The following is a 21,916-nucleotide window of genomic DNA, read 5'->3' as shown; positions in this document are numbered from 1 at the left end:
AGGAACAGGGACAAAACCGGACTAACAATAGCACAAACGTAGAAAAAGGTCGTCTTTACAGTTTTTATCATTTTAGTAATTAGAATGAGGCAATGAAACGAAGACATTACCGCCCAACGGACGGACAGCCGCTGTACTTACGTATGCATTAGCATTTGCCCAAACCTAAATGAAGACGCTTCGTACTCGCTTGGTCAAAAACTTGTGTAAAATGCAATAAACATGTCTCTCTGTAGCTGCCTATACCATATAGATATAGGTATCGAATGTCGCTTTAAAACCTCTATTATCCTTGCAACAAATCGCACGCGACTAACGAATTTATTAGATCGATCAAAATTCAAATGCCGCAATGTCCGATATCGCGCCGACATAGTTCAGCATGAACCGTTGTACAACACCAGAAATAAAATAAGTTTTTTATTAACAGTATTTATATTAACAATATTTGTCTTAATCGTTAAATTTTACCCATAATGCTCTCCAACAGTTTTTGGTCATGCGTAATAGTTAAAGTATCAAAGTCCTCCACACAACACATTCACTGCCCTCGACGCACATGTGTGCTCACCGTCATACAAGTTTGTTTCTAGGCCACGCCCCCTGGCAGTGAATGCGATAACCAGTAGTCACGTTTCTGTTTAGTCACCGAAGGACTGGTGCATCAGCTTCTTGGAGTACTCGTAGACTACGAAGAGGACCGCGGTGGCGGGGATGGTGCGGACCAGGGTCGGCTTCAGCCCGTTGTACAGCGCAAGGACGCCTGCAAAAGGAATTTTAATATATTTTCCTGACATTTTCCACAGTCCACAGTCCTCATCTCGTTGCAGTGAAATTTATGTCTACTCCGAGTCTAGTAAATAAAGAAGACTGACAGCCCCCATACAACGCCGCGAGAATCGTTGATATTATAGATAACATATATTATTTTAATATTTAAGTTATTTGCGTGTACGAAAACTATTTATAATTACAAAATGTAAACTTGGACTTGACTAACTGCAGTTATAGTCACAAAAGTAGATTTATTTAAAACATAAATGAAGCATTTTGAAGGTTTATAAAATATTAACCTTTTGAACGCCATACACGCACATACATCCACTTGCCGTGCCACTGACGCCACGGGGGTAAAATTTAGTTTTGTGAATAAATAATGCCAACCTAAAAGTGGGGTGTTTTCAGTAGATTTTCATCAAAAAACGATCGACGTCAATGCCGTCTTTGGCGCCGTTGTCACGATTTTGCGTTGACGTCAAATGCCGTCTGTGGCGTTTAAAAGGTTAAACTAGATGGCGCCATTAAATAAGAATATGCCTAAAATGCTTTTTATTATGCATCAATTGTATTTACTTTTGTGAATAAGGCCAGGCAAGTCTCATTTTACGTTTAAAAGTGATAAAAAGCACAAGATGACAGATTTATTCTTACACATAACACTAAAATGGGGAAATAATAAAAAGCGCCACCTACAATTATGAGGCGGGAGGAGAACGCAGTACGAACGCAGAACGCTATAATATGTAAGTTAATATTTAAAACTTTCGCGTTTTTAACACATTAACTCACATCTATAGACGGGTCTAACGCGAATTTTATTCAATTACCTTTATTTACCGACGTTTCGACACAACAACAAATAAAGGTAATTGAATAAAATTCGCGTTAGACCCGTCTATAAATGTGAGTTAATACGTAGTTAGTTTTGAACATTTACTAGTCGCTAGCCAGCTTAATAGACCAACCTTCTTGCTTGACAATCTCGAGTCCCACGGTGAGGAACCGCTGGCTCTTGTTGGAGATCTGCACGCGAGACTTGATGACGTCAGAGGGGAAGATGACGGTCCACAGCACCAGCCCGCCCACCGCGCCCGCGACCATCGTGCGCAGCGGCCCGATCTCGTCCTTGGACTGGCCGGGCTTCGTCAGGAGTTCTCTCGTACCTGATAACAATAAATGAAACATGTATTCGGAAAAAAATACAGATTTATCATGTCCGAATAAACAATAAGACTGACGATGTCTAAGATGGCGTTCGTCTAATACTTAGGCTATTGCCAGGTGGTAGAGTCCCATTTAATAAAAATAAATTAAATGGGAGCCGGACAGTTGGGTACCTTTCCTTGTCAGTTCTATCCATTTTAGCTTAGGTTGAATTATTTCGACTTCCGTTCAATAGATGGCGCTGTATATGGGAGGAACGTAATTTTGTACAGTCGCCATCAGATATATTGGAGCGGCCGAGGTGTTCACAATATCTGAACATGCACTCTAACGCCCTGACAATAGAGGCGTGTTCAGATATTTGTGAGCACCTTGGCCGCTCCGATATATCTGATGACGACTGTACGGTACGGAGACATTGTCAGCCTTCTTGTTTTATTCGTCTATGGCCTTATTCATAAAAAAATCCTATCGGGGGGCACGGCAGTGCCCCCGCCAAGTCGAGCGCGAAGCAAACACTGCCGTACCATCCTTTACTGGAACCATTTCGCCGCATTTTCAGGCCCCTATTTGAGAACCTCTGGATAAGACCACAACGCAGAAATTTTGGTCATCCAGTAAGCTATAATCACATACTTAAAATCCAAAATTTCAAGTCTGTAGGTCATTTAGTTCCGAAGTTAAGCGAAAGCAAAGTTTCGCATTTATGAAACTCACTCATGATCATCAGAATAGAACTAGTACTTCCCATAAACTCAGAGAGCTGAAATTTGGTACAGAGTTAGGGTTTAATGGCCACATAAAGGGAAAACCTAAAAATATTGCAATATCAGTCACGTTTTAAAGATCTAAGAACTGCATAAGTAAGTTTGTGATCCCATATAAATATATGATATTACAAAGTTACTGTTGCAGTTCCTACAAATAGTAGGTAAAGTAAAGTAAAGGTAGGTACACTACGATGTACGATGTGAGTATGAATGAAGATATGTTTAGTTATGATATGTGTATACATAGTATGGGTATGAGTACCCGAAAAGAAGGACTGCCTACAAAAAGAGATGAGATCCCATCAAAAACATTACATGTAAAAAGGTGCAAGTCTCGCAACGCTTTTACTACAAAAAAGTTTTGAGATGTAATGTGAAACCAAGTCGGTTATTTTAATCAGTGCCAGGGGGTGTTAAAACCGTATCAATAAGATATCTTTAATTTGTAATACGTATAATGACTTGGCCATCGCACGGCTGCATAATGACAATAGGATCATCGTCACCTATTAAAAATAATTCTAATTGAACATAACGCTAGCGCTAATTGCAGTTTGAGCATTACACATATTTACGAGTAGGTACGGTACGAGTAAAGCATTATGTGCGATTGCCAAGTCATTATATGATGATTAGTGACGGATTACTGATTATTATTTAATTATTAGATTTAATGAATGGGCAATACGAAAAACTGTTGCTACTGTACAAGAATCAGAACCGGAAAAAAAGAAAAGAAAGATTTGTAATAATAAAAAAACTACTCCTAAAAAGAAAAAAAATGTGTTAAATAAGAAAATCTAATAAAATAAATTAATATGCCCACGTTTCTACAAAAAGAAGTGAAATCCCACCAAAAACATTCTGTAAAAAACTAGCCAAGTCTCGATGGAGCTGCTTGTTTATCTCTAAAAAGTAATGAAATCTAGACAAAGTCGTGCCAAGTCTAAGGTTCCTTACTGCGATTTCTTTATTATTATAGTTAATGTTGTGTGACTTGGCCGTTGAAGGGTACACAAGGGTACAAAACCAGGTGCCCCATGACACCATTGCACCAATCTGCCATTGCACCAAAAAGAAGTGTTTGTTTCAGGCTCGCCCATACATAAGTATTATTGAAATACGCAGCTTTATCAAGCCTACAATTGACTGGTTATTGAATCAACGTTTTCCAAGTGGCAATTTTCCATCGTCAATGGGTAGCGGTTCTGGCGACAGATTGGTGCAATGGTGTCATGGAGCACCTGGTTTTGTACCCTTGTGTACCCTTCAACGGCCAAGTCACACAACATTAACTATAATAATAAAGAAATCGGAGTAAGGAACCTTAGACTTGGCACGACTTTGTCTAGATTTCATTACTTTTTAGAGATAAACAAGCAGCTCCATCGAGACTTGGCTAGTTTTTTACTAGTGATGTACCGACTATTGATTTGGCCGACTAGTCGACTAGCCGACTAATCGGCGCTCGAATGGCCGATTAGTCGGCTAGTCGGCCAGATCATTAGTTTCGTATAAGTTCAGGTGAAAAACAATAGTTTTGCTCCTTTTGTTGCGCTATTCATCATATTACCTTGGCTAAAAGGTGTTCTTTACAGGTTCAAAGACCTATCACAAGAATCCTCGTTCAATTTCTGTCTTTAGGTCTTTTATTTTACGATCCTGAGCAGACCGTCAGTACAGCTTGTAGGAGGTATTTCCAAGGCTCTATTTCCCGTATGAAGTCGCCAGTTAAGAACCTATCCCCTGTGGTCAGCGTCTTCACGAGCAACGTCTAGCCCTCACGAGCCCTGTCTAAGTCTCTAAATTTTGCAATAACATAAGGTAAACGTTCGTATGGATGATACTGACCTAATGTATGACTTTTACGCAGTTTATTTTGAAAAATAAGAAACAGGTTTTTAATATAATCAAAAAACAGGACTTAATCGATTGTATGTGTTATCTATGAATTTTGTTCCGAAGCTGTCATTAATACGTTAAATATTTTTCACAAAGTAGTGAGGTAGTTTATGCTAGGAGGTGCATCGATTCAGTTGTGCATCGGATTTCTTAGTAAATCTGTTAAGACTTCGCATCTTAAAAGTGTAAATAAAAAACAGGAATTTACGAGCAATTCGTAAGTGCTTATTCATATAGTTACATAATAAACCAAACGATTGATATTGTATATTAAAAGTAAATTATTTTCCTTACATTAGTATTTTGAAGACATGTCATATACTGGAACAAAATTTTAGCGTTTAGTAGTGTATGACATCTATAGTTCGTTTTTTTTAGCATTAGAAAGAACTCCACAGAAGTAAGCGTGCAGTTTTTATCAGGCTCTTTAATTGTTAATAATTATTGAATTATCTTATGTAGCACGGTCAATAGATATCATTTACTTCAAATTATTACCGCTAAAAGTGCCGGATTTGGAACCACAAGCTTACTTCTGCGAAGTTCTTTCTAATGCTAAAAAAAACGAACTATATGTCATTCACTCGCACAAATTACCATTTTATGAAATTTAATATTGACCATGTTGTAAGGAAGTAAGACATACGTTTAATATACTCTGTAAATAATAATTATTTTTCGATCATGTGAGTAGTATCTGACATGAGTGTCATACACTGTTTTACTATGGAGGTGGAGTGAATGACAGTTACGTATTAAGGTGTCATTCATTGGGTCATAACTAGTGTCATACATTGGTTACAGCTATCATGTAAACTTGATGCACCTCCATGTCAAACACTGGGTCAACGACATTTTTTTTTCATAGTCATATAATGGGACATTCGAAATTTCGCCAGTTATACACTGGTACAATTTCTGATATCGAGGAAAACTGAAATAATTAATAAATGTTATTACTATTATACAATGTATTGTTCCGCTGATATTAAGGAAGGACTGGTTTATAAATCTGCATACGCCAATAGTTTGTATGGGTCATAGTTAAGTAGTTTTTCAAGTAAATGTCTTAATTTCCTCCTAATAGTGTCATTCACAGGGACACTTACCTTAGTTCCTCATGGCTCTACCATAAAAAAAACTGAACAGCACTGAAAAAAACTGAAAAACTGAATAGCAATAAAAATAATTAACTGTCGAACTTGCACATGAAATTACATGAGAATCAGTTGAGATCGACCTGTAGAGAAAAAACACCAGCCCACCAAGATACGATAACGATCAAACGGTCAATTATTTATGAACAAAAGTTTTCGTATGCATCCTGAATAGGTATTTTAGTAAAATAAACATAAAACATATGGTATTCTTTCACTAATAAAGTGCCGACTAATCGGCCTTTTTGTTATAACGGTAAATCGGGAGGACTGAGTCAAACACACGTATGGACAGTGTGGTAGCTATTTAATGACTAATTAGGCGCGGGCGCAGCCGCGCGTTATATCTAAAGTACGTTTACTACATTCCCTCCACCTTAACCTAAAAATACTTTCTAAAATCTACAATGTTTTTGTTCCGCTTCAAATATCCTTCACGGGGAGGTTCGCCCTCAACCGGGGCATCGACCGCCGCTGGGCCGGCCACGGAACCATCCGTTGCGCCGGGTGGTGCCGCCGTGGCAGGGCTCTCGTCGCAGTCCGACCACAGGCACGCATCAGTGCCGTCGGTGGCCTCGGCCGGTGGTGGCGGCCCCGGCGCAGGTATGCTCTGGCCAGGCACCGCAGCCGCAGATCCTGGCTCGACTGAACTGAGCGTGCCACTGCGCTGAGCTGCGTGCTCCGGTGGTACATGCTCGTCGAAAATGATGACCGGTATTGCGTCATCTGCGTCCTCATCCGGCTCTCGAGCGCGTAGATTGGTCGGCTGCTCCTCCAGATCATCCGCTGTACACTCCCTCCCCCTATATTTGAGGAGTTGATTGGCATGTTTTTTTTCTAATTTATCAGAGTTCGAAATTCTTACTAAGAATAATGTCTGGCCTATCTTCCTCACAATAACACCGCGTACCCAGAACGTCTTTTTATTTATTACACTTTGCACTAACACTGACTCATCTATCTTAAAATCTACATTACGGTTACCAGAGTAGTATTCACGCTGCAAGCACTGTTTGTCTTTGACTACTTTATCGAGTGTTGGGTCGGTAGGCGATAAGACGGCAGGTTTTAGCAAATCCAGGCTACATCTGAGTTTACGTCCGAATAAAACCTCAGCGGGAGATCTGTTAGTCGTGCTGTGAATAGAATTCCGGTAACGCAATAAAAATTCTTGTAATTTAATATTTATATTTCTTGGGCTAGTCCCTGAGAGAATTATGGATTTAATAGATTTTTTTATTATTTTTACGTAGCTTTCTGCTTGGCCATTGCTGGCCGGGTTATAAGCCGGCGCAGTAATTAGTTCGATTTTATTACGCGAGCAAAATTCTTTAAATTCCGATGAGACGAAAGATGTGCCGTTATCTGAGACAATTGTATTAAATAGTCCAAACCGCGCCATCACTTCGCAAAGCTTATCAATAACCACCCGCGAACCATAACCAGAAGTAACATTAAAACATTCGACCCACTTCGAGTACGCGTCTACAATTACTAAAAACACCATATTATTGAGCGGGCCTAAAAAATCCACGTGAACTCGTTGCCATGCAGCTGTTGGATAAGGCCAGGGCACCAGGGGGACGCGTGGTGGGGCGGCGCGGAGTGTGCTGCACACGCCGCATGATGCTACACAGCGCTCAATATCAGCTGACAGACCGGGCCACCACAGCCTTTCCCGCGCTTCTGACTTCATTTTATTTACACCGAAATGACCCTTATGCAATTCACTTAAAATTTGCTTATGCAAGCTAACGGGAATAATAATTTTATGGCCCCTCATTAAGCAATCTTGCTCGACCGATAACTCGTGTCTACAACTATAATAAGGTTTTATTACAGGGTCACTGACCTTATGTGGCCAGCCACTTTGTACATACCCCATTACTAATGAAAGAGTAGCATCATTGCGAGATTCCTGGCTTATATCCTTTATAGTGAAGTACTGCTGACCTTCACACACGAAATGTATATATGCCGCCTTATCTATCGTGCTATTGTCCTCGCGGCGGGTTTCAATAATCGCTCGACTCAAATAATCTGCGGAGTTATGAGCGCTAGAAACATATTCAATTTTAAAATTGTAAGCGGACAGAAATATCGCGTAACGTTGTAACCGGTTCGCAGTGATTTCAGGGACCCCTTTATCCGGGTTAAAAATGGACAGTAATGGTTTGTGGTCCGTTCTAAGGATGAAGGGTTCCGCACGACCGAATAAATATTGGTGGAACTTCCGTACAGCAAAAACTATACTTGTGGCTTCTTTTTGCAATTGGCTGTATTTCTTTTCCGCCGAAGTAAGGGAACGCGATGTAAATGCCACGGGTTTTTCTATTTTTTCTTCAACTTGGGATAAGATCGCCCCGAGGCCCGTTGGTGACGCATCAACTGTCAAAATTAATTTCGCGTCAGGGTTGAAATGAGCTAAGGTATTTTCTGATGTCAACGCTTTTTTAATAGCAATAACCGCATTGTCATGTTCCTCTGTCCATTCCCACGTAACATTTTTTTTTAACAAATTATGCAATGGGTTTAGAATTGAAGACGCGTTCTTTATAAACACCCTATAATAGTTAACCATCCCTAAGAATGATTGTAGCTCTGAACAGTTAGTTGGAACTTTAGCTTCTAATATCGACTTAACCTTTTCAGGGGATTTGTGGATTCCATGTCGGTCTATGACGAACCCTAGGTAGGAAACGGTTTCTTGAAATAAGGTGCATTTTTCTTTTTGTAGAACTAACCCTGCTTCCTCTAGCCTACGGAACACCTTATGCAATAATTTTAAGTTTTCCTCCTTACTTTTACTAACGACTAAAATGTCATCTAAAAATAATAATACCCCGTCAAGACCGGACAGGAGTGTCTCCATTGACCTTTGGAACGTCGCCGGCGCACTGGACAATCCAAAAACTAAACGTGTATATTTAAACAAGCCTTTATGCGTATTTATACAAGTTAACATCTGTGAAGACTCACTTAAACGAAATTGATTATATGCTTGCGAGAGATCCAGTTTTGAAAAATATTTCGCGCCGTGCAACTTAGTAAATAATTCATCTACTCTTGGAAGTGGATATTTTTCTACTATTAAATGCTTGTTCAAAGTGGCCGAATAATCTGCACAAAGTCTTATGGAATTGTCATGTTTTAAAACTGGAACTATCGGACTGGCATAATCTGATGATTTAACTGGCACCAGAATACCTAACCCGACTAGACGATCGATTTCTTTACCTACCCGCTCGCGGAGGGCAAACGGTATCGGTCTAGCTTTGCGAAAAATGGGTTGTGAGTCAGGTTTTACAGTTAATTTAATTGTAATATGTTTACAACAGCCTAGATTATCTGAAAATAAGTTAGGATAAGGTGACGTAAGTTCCTCTAAAATATCTTCACATTTATTGATCGGGGCGACTTGTAAATTGAATCGGCGAATAAAATCCCTACCAAGTAAGGGGGCCCCGCCGTTTCGCACTACAAAAACATCAATGTTATGGCATTGTGATCGGTATGTTATCGGCAAAGTTAGGACCCCTAGGATTGTAAGCGGGCTTCCATTGTAAACAGTCAAAACGGTGGCGCTCGGTTTTAAGGCAAGTTGTGAAAAATGCCGCTTATAGACCCTGTCAGAAATGACCGTTACAGCCGAGCCGGTGTCAATTTCAAAATCCATCTTTATCTCATTGACTAAAACAGATTCCCGCATTGGTTCGCCTCGATATGTTCGGATATTGCAAATAAGTTTATGCTTACCGTCATCATCATAATAGTCGCAATCATCGCCGTCCGCGCAACACTCGATAAAATGTTGTCCACCGACGTTTTTTGAGGGGCACATCCTTTTCAGGTGTCCCTTCTTACCGCACTGTTTACACTTATAACGCGTAAATTTACACGTTTCAATTTTATGATTCGTGTAACCACAGGCCGAACAGCTAGCCGATCGCTATCACGCTATGATATCGTTCGCTAGGAACCATTGTTCCAGTCTATCTTTATAAAGTAACCACTCTTGAACTTCGTGGTTAAAGGCTGTTAATGAACCAACTGCTAACTTGGCCATTATAAAAAACACGCGTTTTACTAATTCGCACTGTCGTCGCCACTGTTATAACGGTAAATCGGGAGGACTGAGTCAAACACACGTATGGACAGTGTGGTAGCTATTTAATGACTAATTAGGCGCGGGCGCAGCCGCGCGTTATATCTAAAGTACGTTTACTACACTTTTTTGCCGACTAGTCGCCGACTAATCGCCGACTACAAATGTGGCCGGATAGTCGGCTTTCCCGACTAGTCGGCGACTAGTCGGTACATCCCTATTTTTTACAGAATGTTTTTGGTGGGATTTACTTGACAAGGTAGTCATAGTACCTATTGTTTTGCTATCTAAATTTGAAACTAAGTAAGTAGCAGTTAACAAAATACACCTTGGTTCCATGCAAACTTCATGTAATTATACCTTTTAAGTTTTAAGTAAATATAGCTGTGAGATTCCTACGGACAGATAGACGACACGACGAAACTATAAGGGTAGTTTTGGCTACAGAACTCTAAAAAAGGAAAACAATATGATAATTATTAGGTACCTTCATATCCTCCAAAGAAAAAGAAGTACCCGGGCATCTCCCTCATAATGGTTGGCACCAAACCCCGGAAGAGCCCTTGAATGCCGTATTGACGAAATATTTGCTGCGTAAGTTGTATTGGTGTGATCTTAACCTTCAAGAGATAACACACAAGGTTAATTTTATTATACATAAACATGATAATTACTTGATAATAATCATCTATTTGAATACGCAATTATACTGCTAATATTTACAACTTATACAATAACAATGGGTACTTTGCAAATACGTAATGGTGATTTAGAAATGTTGTGTGGAATAACACTCATTATAGCCTCACTATCAGCTCATTTAAATTTTTCTAGAAAATATCTAGTGGCATTATTGTTTTGCAGTAGTATTTCTATTTTAGAGATAGAATAAACTGAAATTTGCTATACAGATTTTCGGGTTATGGTATGAATATAATATTCTGTGTGGTATATTTAACACACCATAGGCAATCAGTCAAATAAGTTAAAAATACCCAAAAAAGTGATCACCATACAGCTGTTTGGGCGCCCTGCACACTGACTTCCCGCATTGCTTGCAGCTGGCATTTGATGAGCTCCGTTGGACACAGTGTGAATGACGAAAAAAATGCTGCTAAGAACCCTGCTGAAGCATTTCCAAACGCTGACAGCTGCTCTACACTCTGAAACATACACAAATAAAATAACTGCAAATGCTCACATATGTAAAGAAATAAAGATGTTATTGATGTTTACATACATATTTTTCTAATCTAACACAAAGATAAAATTTAATATAGAATGAATGGGCAAATTGATAGCATATTTATCTAGATTTAGTGTAGATTAATAATTCATAACAAAATTTTATTACTATTTTTGTGTTCATACAATGCAAAAAAAAGCCTAAACATGCAATAACTATGGCAAATGTATGGCATTGCAATATTTGCTTGCTGCCTGTTAGGCAGGTCCACATAGAACAAACTGCCTTGTGAGAAAATTGACATGCAAAGCAACTCAGTCTGTATAGATGTGCCCTGGTTGTATCGGCTCAGGCAAGGCACATCTCGACCAAGCTAGCTGACATGGCAATTTAGATGACTTATCATGTCTAGTGGGCAGTGACTCTGCCTATGAAGCTAATAGTCCAGCTCAATACCTCCAAGCTTTCCTGATATAAAGGGATGGACAAACAACAAAGTGATCCTATAAGGCCTATATGGGTTCCTTTTATCCCTTTCGAGGTACAAAACCCTAAAAAAATCACATGTTTGCTGCAAAGACAGTTTAGAAATTCTTATTCACAGCACAGAAAGTGTTAACCTATACAGGAGTAAGTTATTGAGATAACTTGACAAATTTACATATTTACCTCAGTACCAGTAAGTCGGCACACAAATTTCTGACAGTAGCCATAAGCAGCAAAAAGAACAGAGTTCTCTGCAACATTTGCCATTATTGCTGGTGTCGTTCCAGCATAGAGGCCTCGAACAATCCCGTCATTCTTCAGGGTTATTTTCAGACAGTTGTACATGCCCTTGTATAGCTGTGGGAATGTCTGCATCTTTACTTTCACTGTGTCGAGAGGCTGCCCCACATATACTACAGCAACCCCTCCTGCAAGAAAAGGAAACATTCATGTAGGATTTAAGAGTATCCCTATTTTATCAAACTAAATTAATTACTTCACTCATTGATTATTAAAATAAAAAAGCCTTGCAAACAAAGTACAAAACCGTCTTATTTATTTAAACATAGATGATTTTTGTTAACATTCTAAGTTTTTACATATATATTTAGGACTTATTAAAGGAAAAGCTATTTATTTACAAACAAGATATATACAGTTGTATAACTAAAATAAATTAATTAAATCTAAAATAGGCCCTTGAGCCATTGTACCAAGGATACAATATTACTTATTAAAGTAAATGATGCAATCATTTAAAAACATGAGTAAGTAAACATTGTTTTTGTCCACATGGTGTTACAGATCGTGCTTACCCAAAGATCCAGCAGTGAAATCAATAAGACCATTTTTGAGATTTCCAGACCCGGAGGAGTGGGCCATGATTCAGAAAAACTTTATTTTTCTGACAGCACTTCTAGGTTATGAAGGGTCTTGTCTAAACAATATTTTCTGTAATTCCTCCTAGTAAAATTTATCCTTGTTTTATATCAATGCGTAAGTAACAAAGTCTTCATTCATATTAAATTGATAAGGATACTCGACGTATAATACTTATGTTATCTTCTTATCTTTCAATTCTAGCACACATTTATATCTTAATTTGTTAACTACAAACGTCAGTTAAAACAATATTATATGTATATTAAAATTCACAAGCAATGCGTAACAAACGTGTAATTCGCGGAATTATAATTAACTGCTTTAATTTATAATTTTCAAAATAAACTTTGCTTTTGAAATGTATGCGATACGAATTTGGTGGATTTTTTTGTGTCAATTTTGACATGAGAATCCTGACGTAGTTTGATTACAAACTAGCCGTGTTTTTAATTGTAGCTCAAACATCTTCACAAAGATTCTGAAAAATGTAGCCAATAGAAATAGTCCGTTGCTGCACATTTATGAAGATATGTAATTAAACTTTTATTTCATGAGTACTGTTATTGTCCGATATAAATATGATTGTGTTATGTTGAGATTGAGTATTTTTTTAATATAGTAAATTTGTTTTCACTTGAATTTGAACAAAATGCGTGTGATTAATAAAACCTTAAGTTTTGATTCGTGTCTTTAGCAACCTTTGTACATGCTCTAACATGAAATCAAATAAATGAATGAACGAGCGAAGAATCGCTTGCAAGAAAACATGGTTGTTTTTCAGCTTTCATAAAGACTCGTATAAAATATTAATGCGTTTACTTTATATTTTATTCACGTATAATAAAGATGAAAGTATAAAAAGATAAATGGAAACTACAAGTTTTGTTATGTATAATTTATGTAAATAACCTGGCGGACTATCGCGTCTTAGGAGTGCTTATGTACAGGTGGAAGTTACTTAGGAAATAAACATGATTTTTGTGTTTATTCAATGATATAAGTGAGTGCCACTGAAAGCTTAATTATTCATCAATCTAAATTGTTCAGGCCGTGTCGTAGCTATGAGTTATAAGAGCGTATAACTAAAATTTTTGACGTGTCGTTTTTTGGGTTTCGTGCTTGGCGGCCATGTTTGTCCTTTTATTATATTAAAAATAATGAGCCTGGGCAACTGTGGGACTGTGAGAATACTTTAGTGAAAACAAAAGCATTTATTATCTCTGTGAAGGTCTCAGTGAAAAAACTTTGTGTGCATGTGAGATGCCGAACTTATGAAGGTAGTAAACTCGCGTCCTTTGTTGTGCAGGTATTCAGGATGGTTGTTGGATCAGCCAGTTATCCAGGGAGGCAAGTGCTCCACAAAATGCAGCCCATGGGCATGACACCGCGCGAGCTGTCCGAGTACGATGACCTGGCGACGGCGCTCATAGTGGATCCTTACCTGGGCATCACCACACACAAAATGAATATTCGTTACAGACCTCTTAAAATGAATAAAGAAGAGTTGAAAAACATTATTAAAGAGTTTATACAGACTCAAGACTACAACAAAGCTTATACTAAACTAGCAAATGGAGATTGGATGCCTAGGCATTTTAGCAAAAATAAACATCAACAAAACAAACTTAGAGAACATGTTAGTATTTACAGTTTAATTGGTATCAAAGTAGTTTTAAATTGTAACTAAATTTGAAATTTTGCTGAATTTTGGGATGTCAATTTAGTGGTATTGATAATATAAACTTGTGCACTTGATAATAATAATGTTCATGAACTATCAGAAATTTTAACTGTTTCTTTTTATATATTTCAGATTTATCGTTACTTGCGAGTTTTTGACAAGAAAGCAGGGTTTGTCATAGAGCCCTGTTATAGGTACACATTAGAAGATCAGGTTGGAGCCAAGATATCCACAACAAAAAAATTTTTTAAACATGAGAGAATAGATTTTCTTGTTGGATGTATTGCAGAAATGACAGAAGAGGAAGAAAAGCAACTACTTCATTCTGGAAAAAATGATTTTTCAGTTATGTACAGCTGTAGAAAGAATTGTGCACAATTGTGGCTTGGTCCTGCGGCTTATATCAATCATGACTGTAGGCCTAATTGTACCTTTGAAGCCACAGACAGAGGCAAAGCCTTTGTCCGTGTTTTGAGAGATATTGAAGTGGGGGAGGAGATAACTTGCTTTTATGGTGAAGATTTCTTTGGCAATGGCAATTGCTTTTGTGAGTGTGAAACTTGTGAGAGACGAGGCAAAGGGGCTTTTTCTGTTAAAAGTGGGGACACTGATGAACAAGCCACCCGATACAGATTTAGAGAAACTGACAATAGAATTAATAGAACAAAAGCTAAACAAGGGCAAAAAACTGTGAATGGGAAAAATACTGAAAAAACTCGAATATCTCGACAACAAGATTCTAATATAGTATCACCTTTAAGTATGAAAGAAATGAAACAAAAGGGCTTAACAAAATATGATGCAGAGCTCTTGATCGCTCAAGGGTGCATTGCTGATGTTGTAGATGGGTCTATTCATAAAGAGGCTCAAGGTAGCCGGGAGTCTTCAGCGTCTAGTCGCGGTGAACGGTTGCGGCGGCGTACAGACAGCGGCCGGTCTGCCGCCCCGAGCGCCGTTACTAGCACGGGTGTTGCGACCGGCGCTAGTGCCGCATCACGCCGCGTGCCTCCCTCCCGCTGCTGCAGTGCCACTAGTTCACGAAGCAGTCGGGATTCTCATACAGGTATTGTCTTACGTAGTCACAAAAGACTGCTTGATAATGGCACCCAGTCTGCTTGCCCTAAAACCAAAAACATCACAAAACAAAGTTTAGAATCAAAGCTGGGTAAAAATATCAACACACCTAAAGATCATCCTCATATTTCTACTCCACTTGAAACAACAGAGGCAAAAATAAAAACAGAAACTTCATCTGGCAAGCATAAAGAGACTGTGAGAGATGACTGCCATGGTGATGTCACTAAAACTGATTTAGATAATTCTGAGGACAAATCTGATACGAAAAAATCTCCTCCACATATAGCAGAAGCAGTCAACCAGACTGATGACAAATTAGACTGTCCAGAAAATGTCTCTGATGGTAAAGAGAAAGAACAAAACATTGATGTACCCTGTGAAAGTGATAATAAATGTATGAAAAGTGAGATTTATGACTTTAGAGAAAATGTTAACCCAAGTGAGCCTATTGACAGTAAAATGAACAAGAACACAGTAGAATTATCCAATAGTATTGAAGAGTGTAAAAAAGAATCTGGCTCAGGGCCACCCTGGCTAGCAGATAACTCAAATAAGTCTAGTGAATGTCCTTGTACCCCGCCACGCAGAGGATTGAAGTTAACCCTACGAGTGAAGAGAAGTCCTGTGGTAGAGGAAGAGATGGACTGTGGGAACTCTACAGATGTCCCTGAGTATGAGGTGCTAAGGCTAGAGGGCGTGGACCCAGACACGGTGCGACGTTTGAAGAAACGGCGTCGGTCAAAAGAGCGCCATCGCAAGCATGCAAGCCCTGTCCGTCCACTACCACCCATGAAACGCTTACGATTAATTTTTGGTAACGAAAGTCGTACTATTGATTTACCTACGGCTATATCGGCCGACTGACAGCCACGTTTAGCATATGGGTATATATTTCCACCGTTATTATTCAATTATTAGTTTAATTGACACTGACTAGGATTATTTTATCTAGTATTTATTTTGTGATGTGTACTTCTGATTGTATTGTGTGATAGGCATCAGTTTTTATTTAATAATTCCAATGAAATATTTATTAAAATGTAAATTTTTACATCTCAATCTCGTTATTTCATTAGCTCAGGTAATATTTTAGATTTCCCATATTTTATTTGTTTTTCTTCTGTCTTGTTACATGAAATAAGTTGTATTATTTTGAGTTAGGGTAAGCTACCCCACTGTTGGCACTTTTACTAGCACATACCTTGATAAAAGTCATATTGTTTCGGGGTAACAATGGTTACAATCCGGCAAACGTGCAAGTATCTGATACTTAGGTTGCCATCAATAGGGTTGCTTCTTCTTTTAAATTGTTCATGATTTCCTTTATAAGAGTTTTTAAGCAAAATAAATTCGTAGCAATGTTTAGGTAGGTGTAGGTACTTACCTAATGTTATAGAAGACTTAAAAGGTTCTTTTAAGAATAGACGTGTAAATTTAAAAGTTGCAGTTGAAAGTGTATTTTCTGCCATTTTTAATGCTTAGGTAGAAAAGGTGCAAAATTATTACCAGGGTTTTCTTCAGAGGTTTTCCTGTACTTCCATATAAAATTACTCCAACCAATACTTTAACATAGACTGTTTAGATTCCTGTCTGTCGTATCGTACAATTTAAAATCCGTATAAGTATTCAGCTGTGCTGTACTTAGCGAAAATATGTTTTCAAGAATATTCATTTTTTTTGTACAGAAGAGGTGGCTGAAATTATCTGCATTTTTTAGTACCGACTCTTGATGCTTTTAAAGCTGCTGAAAGTAGGTAACTTAAAAGTTGTAGGTACTAAAGTGTGCAGACGGTATTTATTTTAATAACTTCACCACATCAGCTCGTAAAGGCTCTCTTTATTACTGAAAAAAATATGAGAATTTTATCCATAAGAAGTCAAAGTAATTTGATGTACCTAGATGTTGAGTTGTTTCCTCATGTTTAAAGTGATGATTTTGAAAGATTTATATTTAATAGCCCTTGTTTGAATTCGATTTGTAATGTTTTACAGTAAGTATTTTCCTTGCGTTGGTATGGTGAAAATTTTTGTGTTTCACTGTACAGACAAGTTTGTTTAACCCTCTTGGCTTGAAACAATCGCAATGCTTAAAATTCCACTTTTCCGACCACTCGCTACGCTCGTTTCATATTGAAATCTTTAGCTTGCTCGGGTATCAATCAATCCAATTAGCACGAGAGGTTAAACAACAACTTTTCTCCCTTTTAAATCAAATAACCACTAATTGTTGGCAAATGTATTGCGTTGTAATTCATTATTTTTATCATGTATATCCCGCTGAACATAATTATGATTATCCCTTACATCGTGCTAAAGTGGGGCATTAAGCCCGCTCCACACTCGTGCGCGAATCACAGCAGGAAGCCGCGAACGCGAGTGTGGAGTCGAATTCGCTGATCTGCTTTATGCTAGAGTCAGACCAAGAAAAGTATGCAGCGGATTTGATGGCCCACGCAGTGCACGTGTTATTTTAAACGTCAAGCTTTTATGAAAAAATGACATAAATAACACTTAGACCGCGTGGGCTATCAAATCCTCTGCACTTTTTTTGGTCCGCCTCTAATATGCTCTAGAACATAATAAGCAACTTTATGTCGTCTACGCACGACTCAAAGTAGATCTTTACGAGCATGAGAACTGAAAAGTAAGTTTGTATTTAGAGTAGGGTTTGTTGCAGTTTTAACGTATCTACATAATGGGCGTTTTCAGAAATAAATATCGAAAACCCGATTCTCACAGATCCCGGTGTTTTTGGGTTCTTTCAACTCAGAATCACTAGCATAACTATTCAATTCTGATGATAAAATAAAATGTCCCAAAAAATTGTATGAAAATTGTAAATTCCACTACGTCACGCACATACTAGTGAAAACTTTTTTCATACTAAAACGTGACGTAATGGAATGGACATTTTGGGACATCTTTTTTAATGGTGGGATGGAGAATGCTGTCGATTCTGAGTAGAATGAGCCCAAGAACGTCCAGATGTGAAAGAATCAGGTTTTCAATATTTATTTCTGAAAACGCCCTAATACGACCAACTCATTGATTGTATTCGATGAGTAAAGTCTTACACAAATAAAGTGCTTCGAATTTGAAAAAAACATAGATGGCGCTGTGCGGTAACTCTGAAGGTCTACCGAGAAAATCGAGCTTTCGTTATCTGCCTCTTATCACTTTGCATCGAGCGATGACGACAGCAGGCGTGGCTCACTCCGCGATTTCGTCGCTTTGCTAAAAGTCCATCCGTTCGACCCTAATTTTGGGGTTTGCCTTGGGGTGTGCTGATCATGTCAGACGCGTTTTGTTAGAGAGCGAGTCTTCTGTACCTAGTACTATTATTTATTCTGTGACGACAGATAACGACATTTCGAGTTTCGCGATAGGCCCTCCGATTGTCAAAAATTGAAGTTTGACAAATCCAGTTATCTTAAGATCTCAAAACATGGCGCCGTAAAGCGCCATCTAGATCGGCTGGCAAACTCAAGGGCACGATTTTTTCTTAGACTACCTACATATCCTTACAATCAAAACCCTTTGGTACAACTTTAATCGTCCGATTGCAGTCTTATCTTTGTAGAGTCTGTTCGGAGTCTCTCCAGCAGACTGTAACGTCTTATTTTAAGAATGAATTAAATATTTACCACGGATATTGACCCAGTGTTGTAATTTTTATTGCAATTACCTTTACTAAATGCAGTACTGGTTTTGTTTATTGAATATCAATCTGCATGCTTAATTTGATTAGTTTTTAGTTTTATTTATATACCACAGTTTGAAAAGAATGCTTATTTGGAAGACAGATCTCACATAGCACATAGGAAGAAATAAAGATGACTTAGTTAGGAAATCATGTCGCTGGCCTGTTTAGCCTGGCCGCACACGTCCAGAGAATTCTGAACGCCAGGTTTAAAATCATGTTTTAACCCTTTGACCGCCGTTGGCATGTATACAAGACAACGATAGAACGATACACTGGCGCCGCTGTCTTGTATACAAGACACAAATTCAACCGCTCGGTAAATGTGAAAAAACATCAATTGTAGTATATTTTTACACTCGTGTTAATGTTTTAGGCCTTTGATTTTTTAAATAATTGCATTTAAAGCAGATAAATAAATCCATTCTTTTATAATAAGGCAATCAAAAAAATTGCTCCAGTTTTCAACGTTTTTCATGTTCCTCGTCGCCGTTGTCTTGTATACAAGACAGCTAGGGATGGGAATGTTAATTCGATATGAGAATATTAGAGATGCAACGGATAGTTGTTTGGCCGGATACTGGATATTCGGCCTGACCATCGGCCGAATATCCGGTATCTGGCCGCCGAATATCGGCCAGCAGAGCTGCACCTACATTTCGGTTTTTCAGGTGCGCATTCTGCAGTTTTGACCTGTTTCTAAGTGAACGTTCGCGCGGACACATTTCTAGGTTCGAAATGAGTGCGCGTGCAAGTTAGTTGAATCTCTAAATTGTTTTAAAATAATAAACAAGTACGATTATGACCGTGACTGTTTCTTAAATCCAATTTGTTTACTCCAAAATCAAACAATGGTACTATCCGGTATTCGGCCGGATAGTAGGGCACTATCCGGTATCCGGCCGGATATTAAAATACTGGCCGGATAGGGCGGATACCGGATAGTAACCGAATATCCGGTGCATCTCTAGAGAATATTCAAAATAAATATCAAGTGGCCAATCTGGTTTTATTTAAGCATTTGAACACCTGTTAAATGCCAATTGGTGATAACTAGTAACTAGAATACGTTAAACGAGAGAGAGACAGGCATAACTATAGCTGGAGTTCAGGGAACTTGTTCAGCTGTCCATAGTAGAGTCAGACAAGTAAATCTGTCCTTGTGGTCTATTTGCAGAACAAATGATTCATTTTGAGATGATAGTGTAGTGGGGAGTCAACTGACAAGCTCTTCTAAGGAACATGTCGAATGTGAAACATGCATTCCCGAACATTTCTGATCCCCACCCTTTTCCAATATTATTGTTCTTCACTCATTGACAATTCAACCCACGTGTCATTTTCCCCAATGCAGTTCCGGTACATTTATATTATCGACACACGATGCGCGGCTCTAACCATACGCTAATAAAGTTTACGTACCGACAAGCGCTTACGCCGTTGACCTAGAGACTATTATTACTTAATCCGCGCGGAAACGGTCCTTGTCGGTCTGCACTGCGGGCAGTCCATGCGCGCCGTTGTCATGTATACAAGACTTCTCGTAGAGCCTAGTGCGGTGATATTACGTCATGAATCGATATTGTTTAGTGGTTGTTTTTAATGATAAAGACCTTTATTTTTAACATTGTCGTGTGTAAAAAATATGTTAATTTTTGGCATTCTCGAAATAAATTAAAGTTGGTTAAGAACAAAGCCAAATTGAGAAGATTTTTACCATAAATTGTAAATATCGATATCACATTTTGCAATCCCTAAACTTTTTATTAGTTGTTTACTTAGAATTTACTCTGGCGTGTGAGTGAGCGTCTTTGCGGACTAGGTCCGGCGGCCAAAAGGTTAAAAGGGGTTATTAGATCTATCCTTTCGCCGGACATCGAGTAAACTGCTTGCTGTATGTGTCATTTAATTATGTAAACTCTTACTTTTGTTATTATACTGAATGTAGAAAAAAGAACAAAATATATTGTGTAATATTAGAGCCTTAAACTATCCAAACTAATGTTTTGTAAGACAAATGCTCTACAATAGCTGAATATATTATGTTATAGTTTACCTATTCGAAATAAGTATGCAATTATTAAATACTTAGTTCGACTATGGTGTAGGCGTAATAAAATTTTGAATCTTTCGTACCCAAAGAAAGATGACATGTAGATATAATGTACCTAATGACGATTCGTAGGTAGGTGCACTGCCACTCATTTGTATATAAAAATGTGATAAAATATACTAATATTAGGTATAATCCGAAATTTTCAAGTAACAAAACGAAGGCCATCCCATTTCCATATAGGAGCAAGCAGGACGGGCTGGATTGGCAAAATGGGTCCTGATTTTGTAGCTCGACTTTGAAATGGGCCTATGGATTAAAGAGTTTAGTTTAGTATTTATAAATATTTAGCATAATTTCCTGGGGGTCTACCCGCCATCCCGACGCTCACGCTTAATACACGGTTGGCAACGAAGCACTGTTGAGGTTGGGAGTGTGCGACCATGTAGTAGAAAGTGGCGCCCAAACTGATTGATGGAAGCTTGGTTGCCAGCCGCGCAGTACAGGCTTACTTGACAGCTGTATGCACAAGCAGCGAATTTTTGTTGCAATTTTATTATTATTGAAGGAAATAAGGACACCACAAATTTGTAAATATAACAATGAAATCGCGTTAAATAATGAAATCTATTGACGTTATTTAAAATGTGATGATACCTACTTACATCAAAGTACAGTAGGAAAAAGCATTCAATAAATTCATAGTAAAATATTTAAGAGTATTTTATTTTTTCCCTGTAGTAGTAGTTCAGTTTCTCACAATCTCTTTCTTAATTTAGTGTCGAAACTGCTACGTCGTACTTACTTTGGCGCGTAGTATGTACTTACTTTTGAATACCTGAAAGATAAGTGACCCTGTCTAGTGTCTACCCCCACGGCAGACTTTCAGCCTGTTAGGTTTTGCAAGTTGACTTATTTTATACTTTATCATTATCACTCACCAATAGATATTTTTTAATGAAATAAACATTAC

General features: G+C 38.2%; 2 protein-coding genes across 3 annotated transcripts; one reads left to right on the top strand and one right to left on the bottom strand.

The window, feature by feature from the left end:
• Positions 1–422: 422 nt before the first annotated feature.
• LOC134666531 (mitochondrial ornithine transporter 1) lies at positions 423–12,732 on the bottom strand. Of its 2 annotated transcripts, XM_063523721.1 has the most exons (7): positions 12,366–12,732; positions 11,734–11,978; positions 10,895–11,041; positions 10,366–10,498; positions 1,746–1,943; positions 634–763; positions 423–549 (listed from the first exon to the last, which is right to left on the bottom strand). In XM_063523721.1, exons 1-6 carry the CDS (start codon positions 12,430–12,432, stop codon positions 642–644), a joined length of 912 nt encoding a protein of 303 aa, XP_063379791.1. In that variant the 5' UTR covers positions 12,433–12,732; the 3' UTR covers positions 423–549; positions 634–641. The 2 variants fall into 2 exon arrangements, with proteins under 2 accessions (XP_063379791.1, XP_063379792.1); XM_063523722.1 differs by lacking the exon at positions 423–549 and having other exon boundaries at positions 624–763; positions 12,366–12,731.
• A 436-nt stretch (positions 12,733–13,168) lies between these two features.
• On the top strand, positions 13,169–16,239 carry LOC134666530 (histone-lysine N-methyltransferase Suv4-20). Its single transcript, XM_063523720.1, has 3 exons — positions 13,169–13,432; positions 13,739–14,068; positions 14,246–16,239. Exons 2-3 carry the CDS (start codon positions 13,748–13,750, stop codon positions 16,052–16,054), a joined length of 2,130 nt encoding a protein of 709 aa, XP_063379790.1. The 5' UTR covers positions 13,169–13,432; positions 13,739–13,747; the 3' UTR covers positions 16,055–16,239.
• Positions 16,240–21,916: the final 5,677 nt, after the last annotated feature.

This window comes from Cydia fagiglandana, chromosome 8 (assembly GCF_963556715.1).
Source record: "Cydia fagiglandana chromosome 8, ilCydFagi1.1, whole genome shotgun sequence".
NCBI lineage: Eukaryota > Metazoa > Arthropoda > Insecta > Lepidoptera > Tortricidae > Cydia > Cydia fagiglandana.
This window is presented reverse-complemented; position numbering and strand designations above follow the sequence as displayed.

Bases quoted from the DNA above. Each gene is read 5' to 3' on its own strand.
- LOC134666531 (XM_063523721.1), bottom strand. From the start codon at position 12,432: ATGGCCCACTCCTCCGGGTCTGGAAATCTCAAAAATGGTCTTATTGAT. The intron at 11,979-12,365 runs GTAAGCACGATC...CTTTTCTTGCAG, and splicing joins TTTCACTGCTGGATCTTTGG to GAGGGGTTGCTGTAGTATAT. The intron at 1,944-10,365 runs GTACCTAATAAT...TATTGTTATCAG, and splicing joins TTTCTTTGGAGGATATGAAG to GTACGAGAGAACTCCTGACG.
- LOC134666530 (XM_063523720.1), top strand. From the start codon at position 13,748: ATGGTTGTTGGATCAGCCAGTTATCCAGGGAGGCAAGTGCTCCACAAA. The intron at 14,069-14,245 runs GTTAGTATTTAC...TATATATTTCAG, and splicing joins AAAACAAACTTAGAGAACAT to ATTTATCGTTACTTGCGAGT.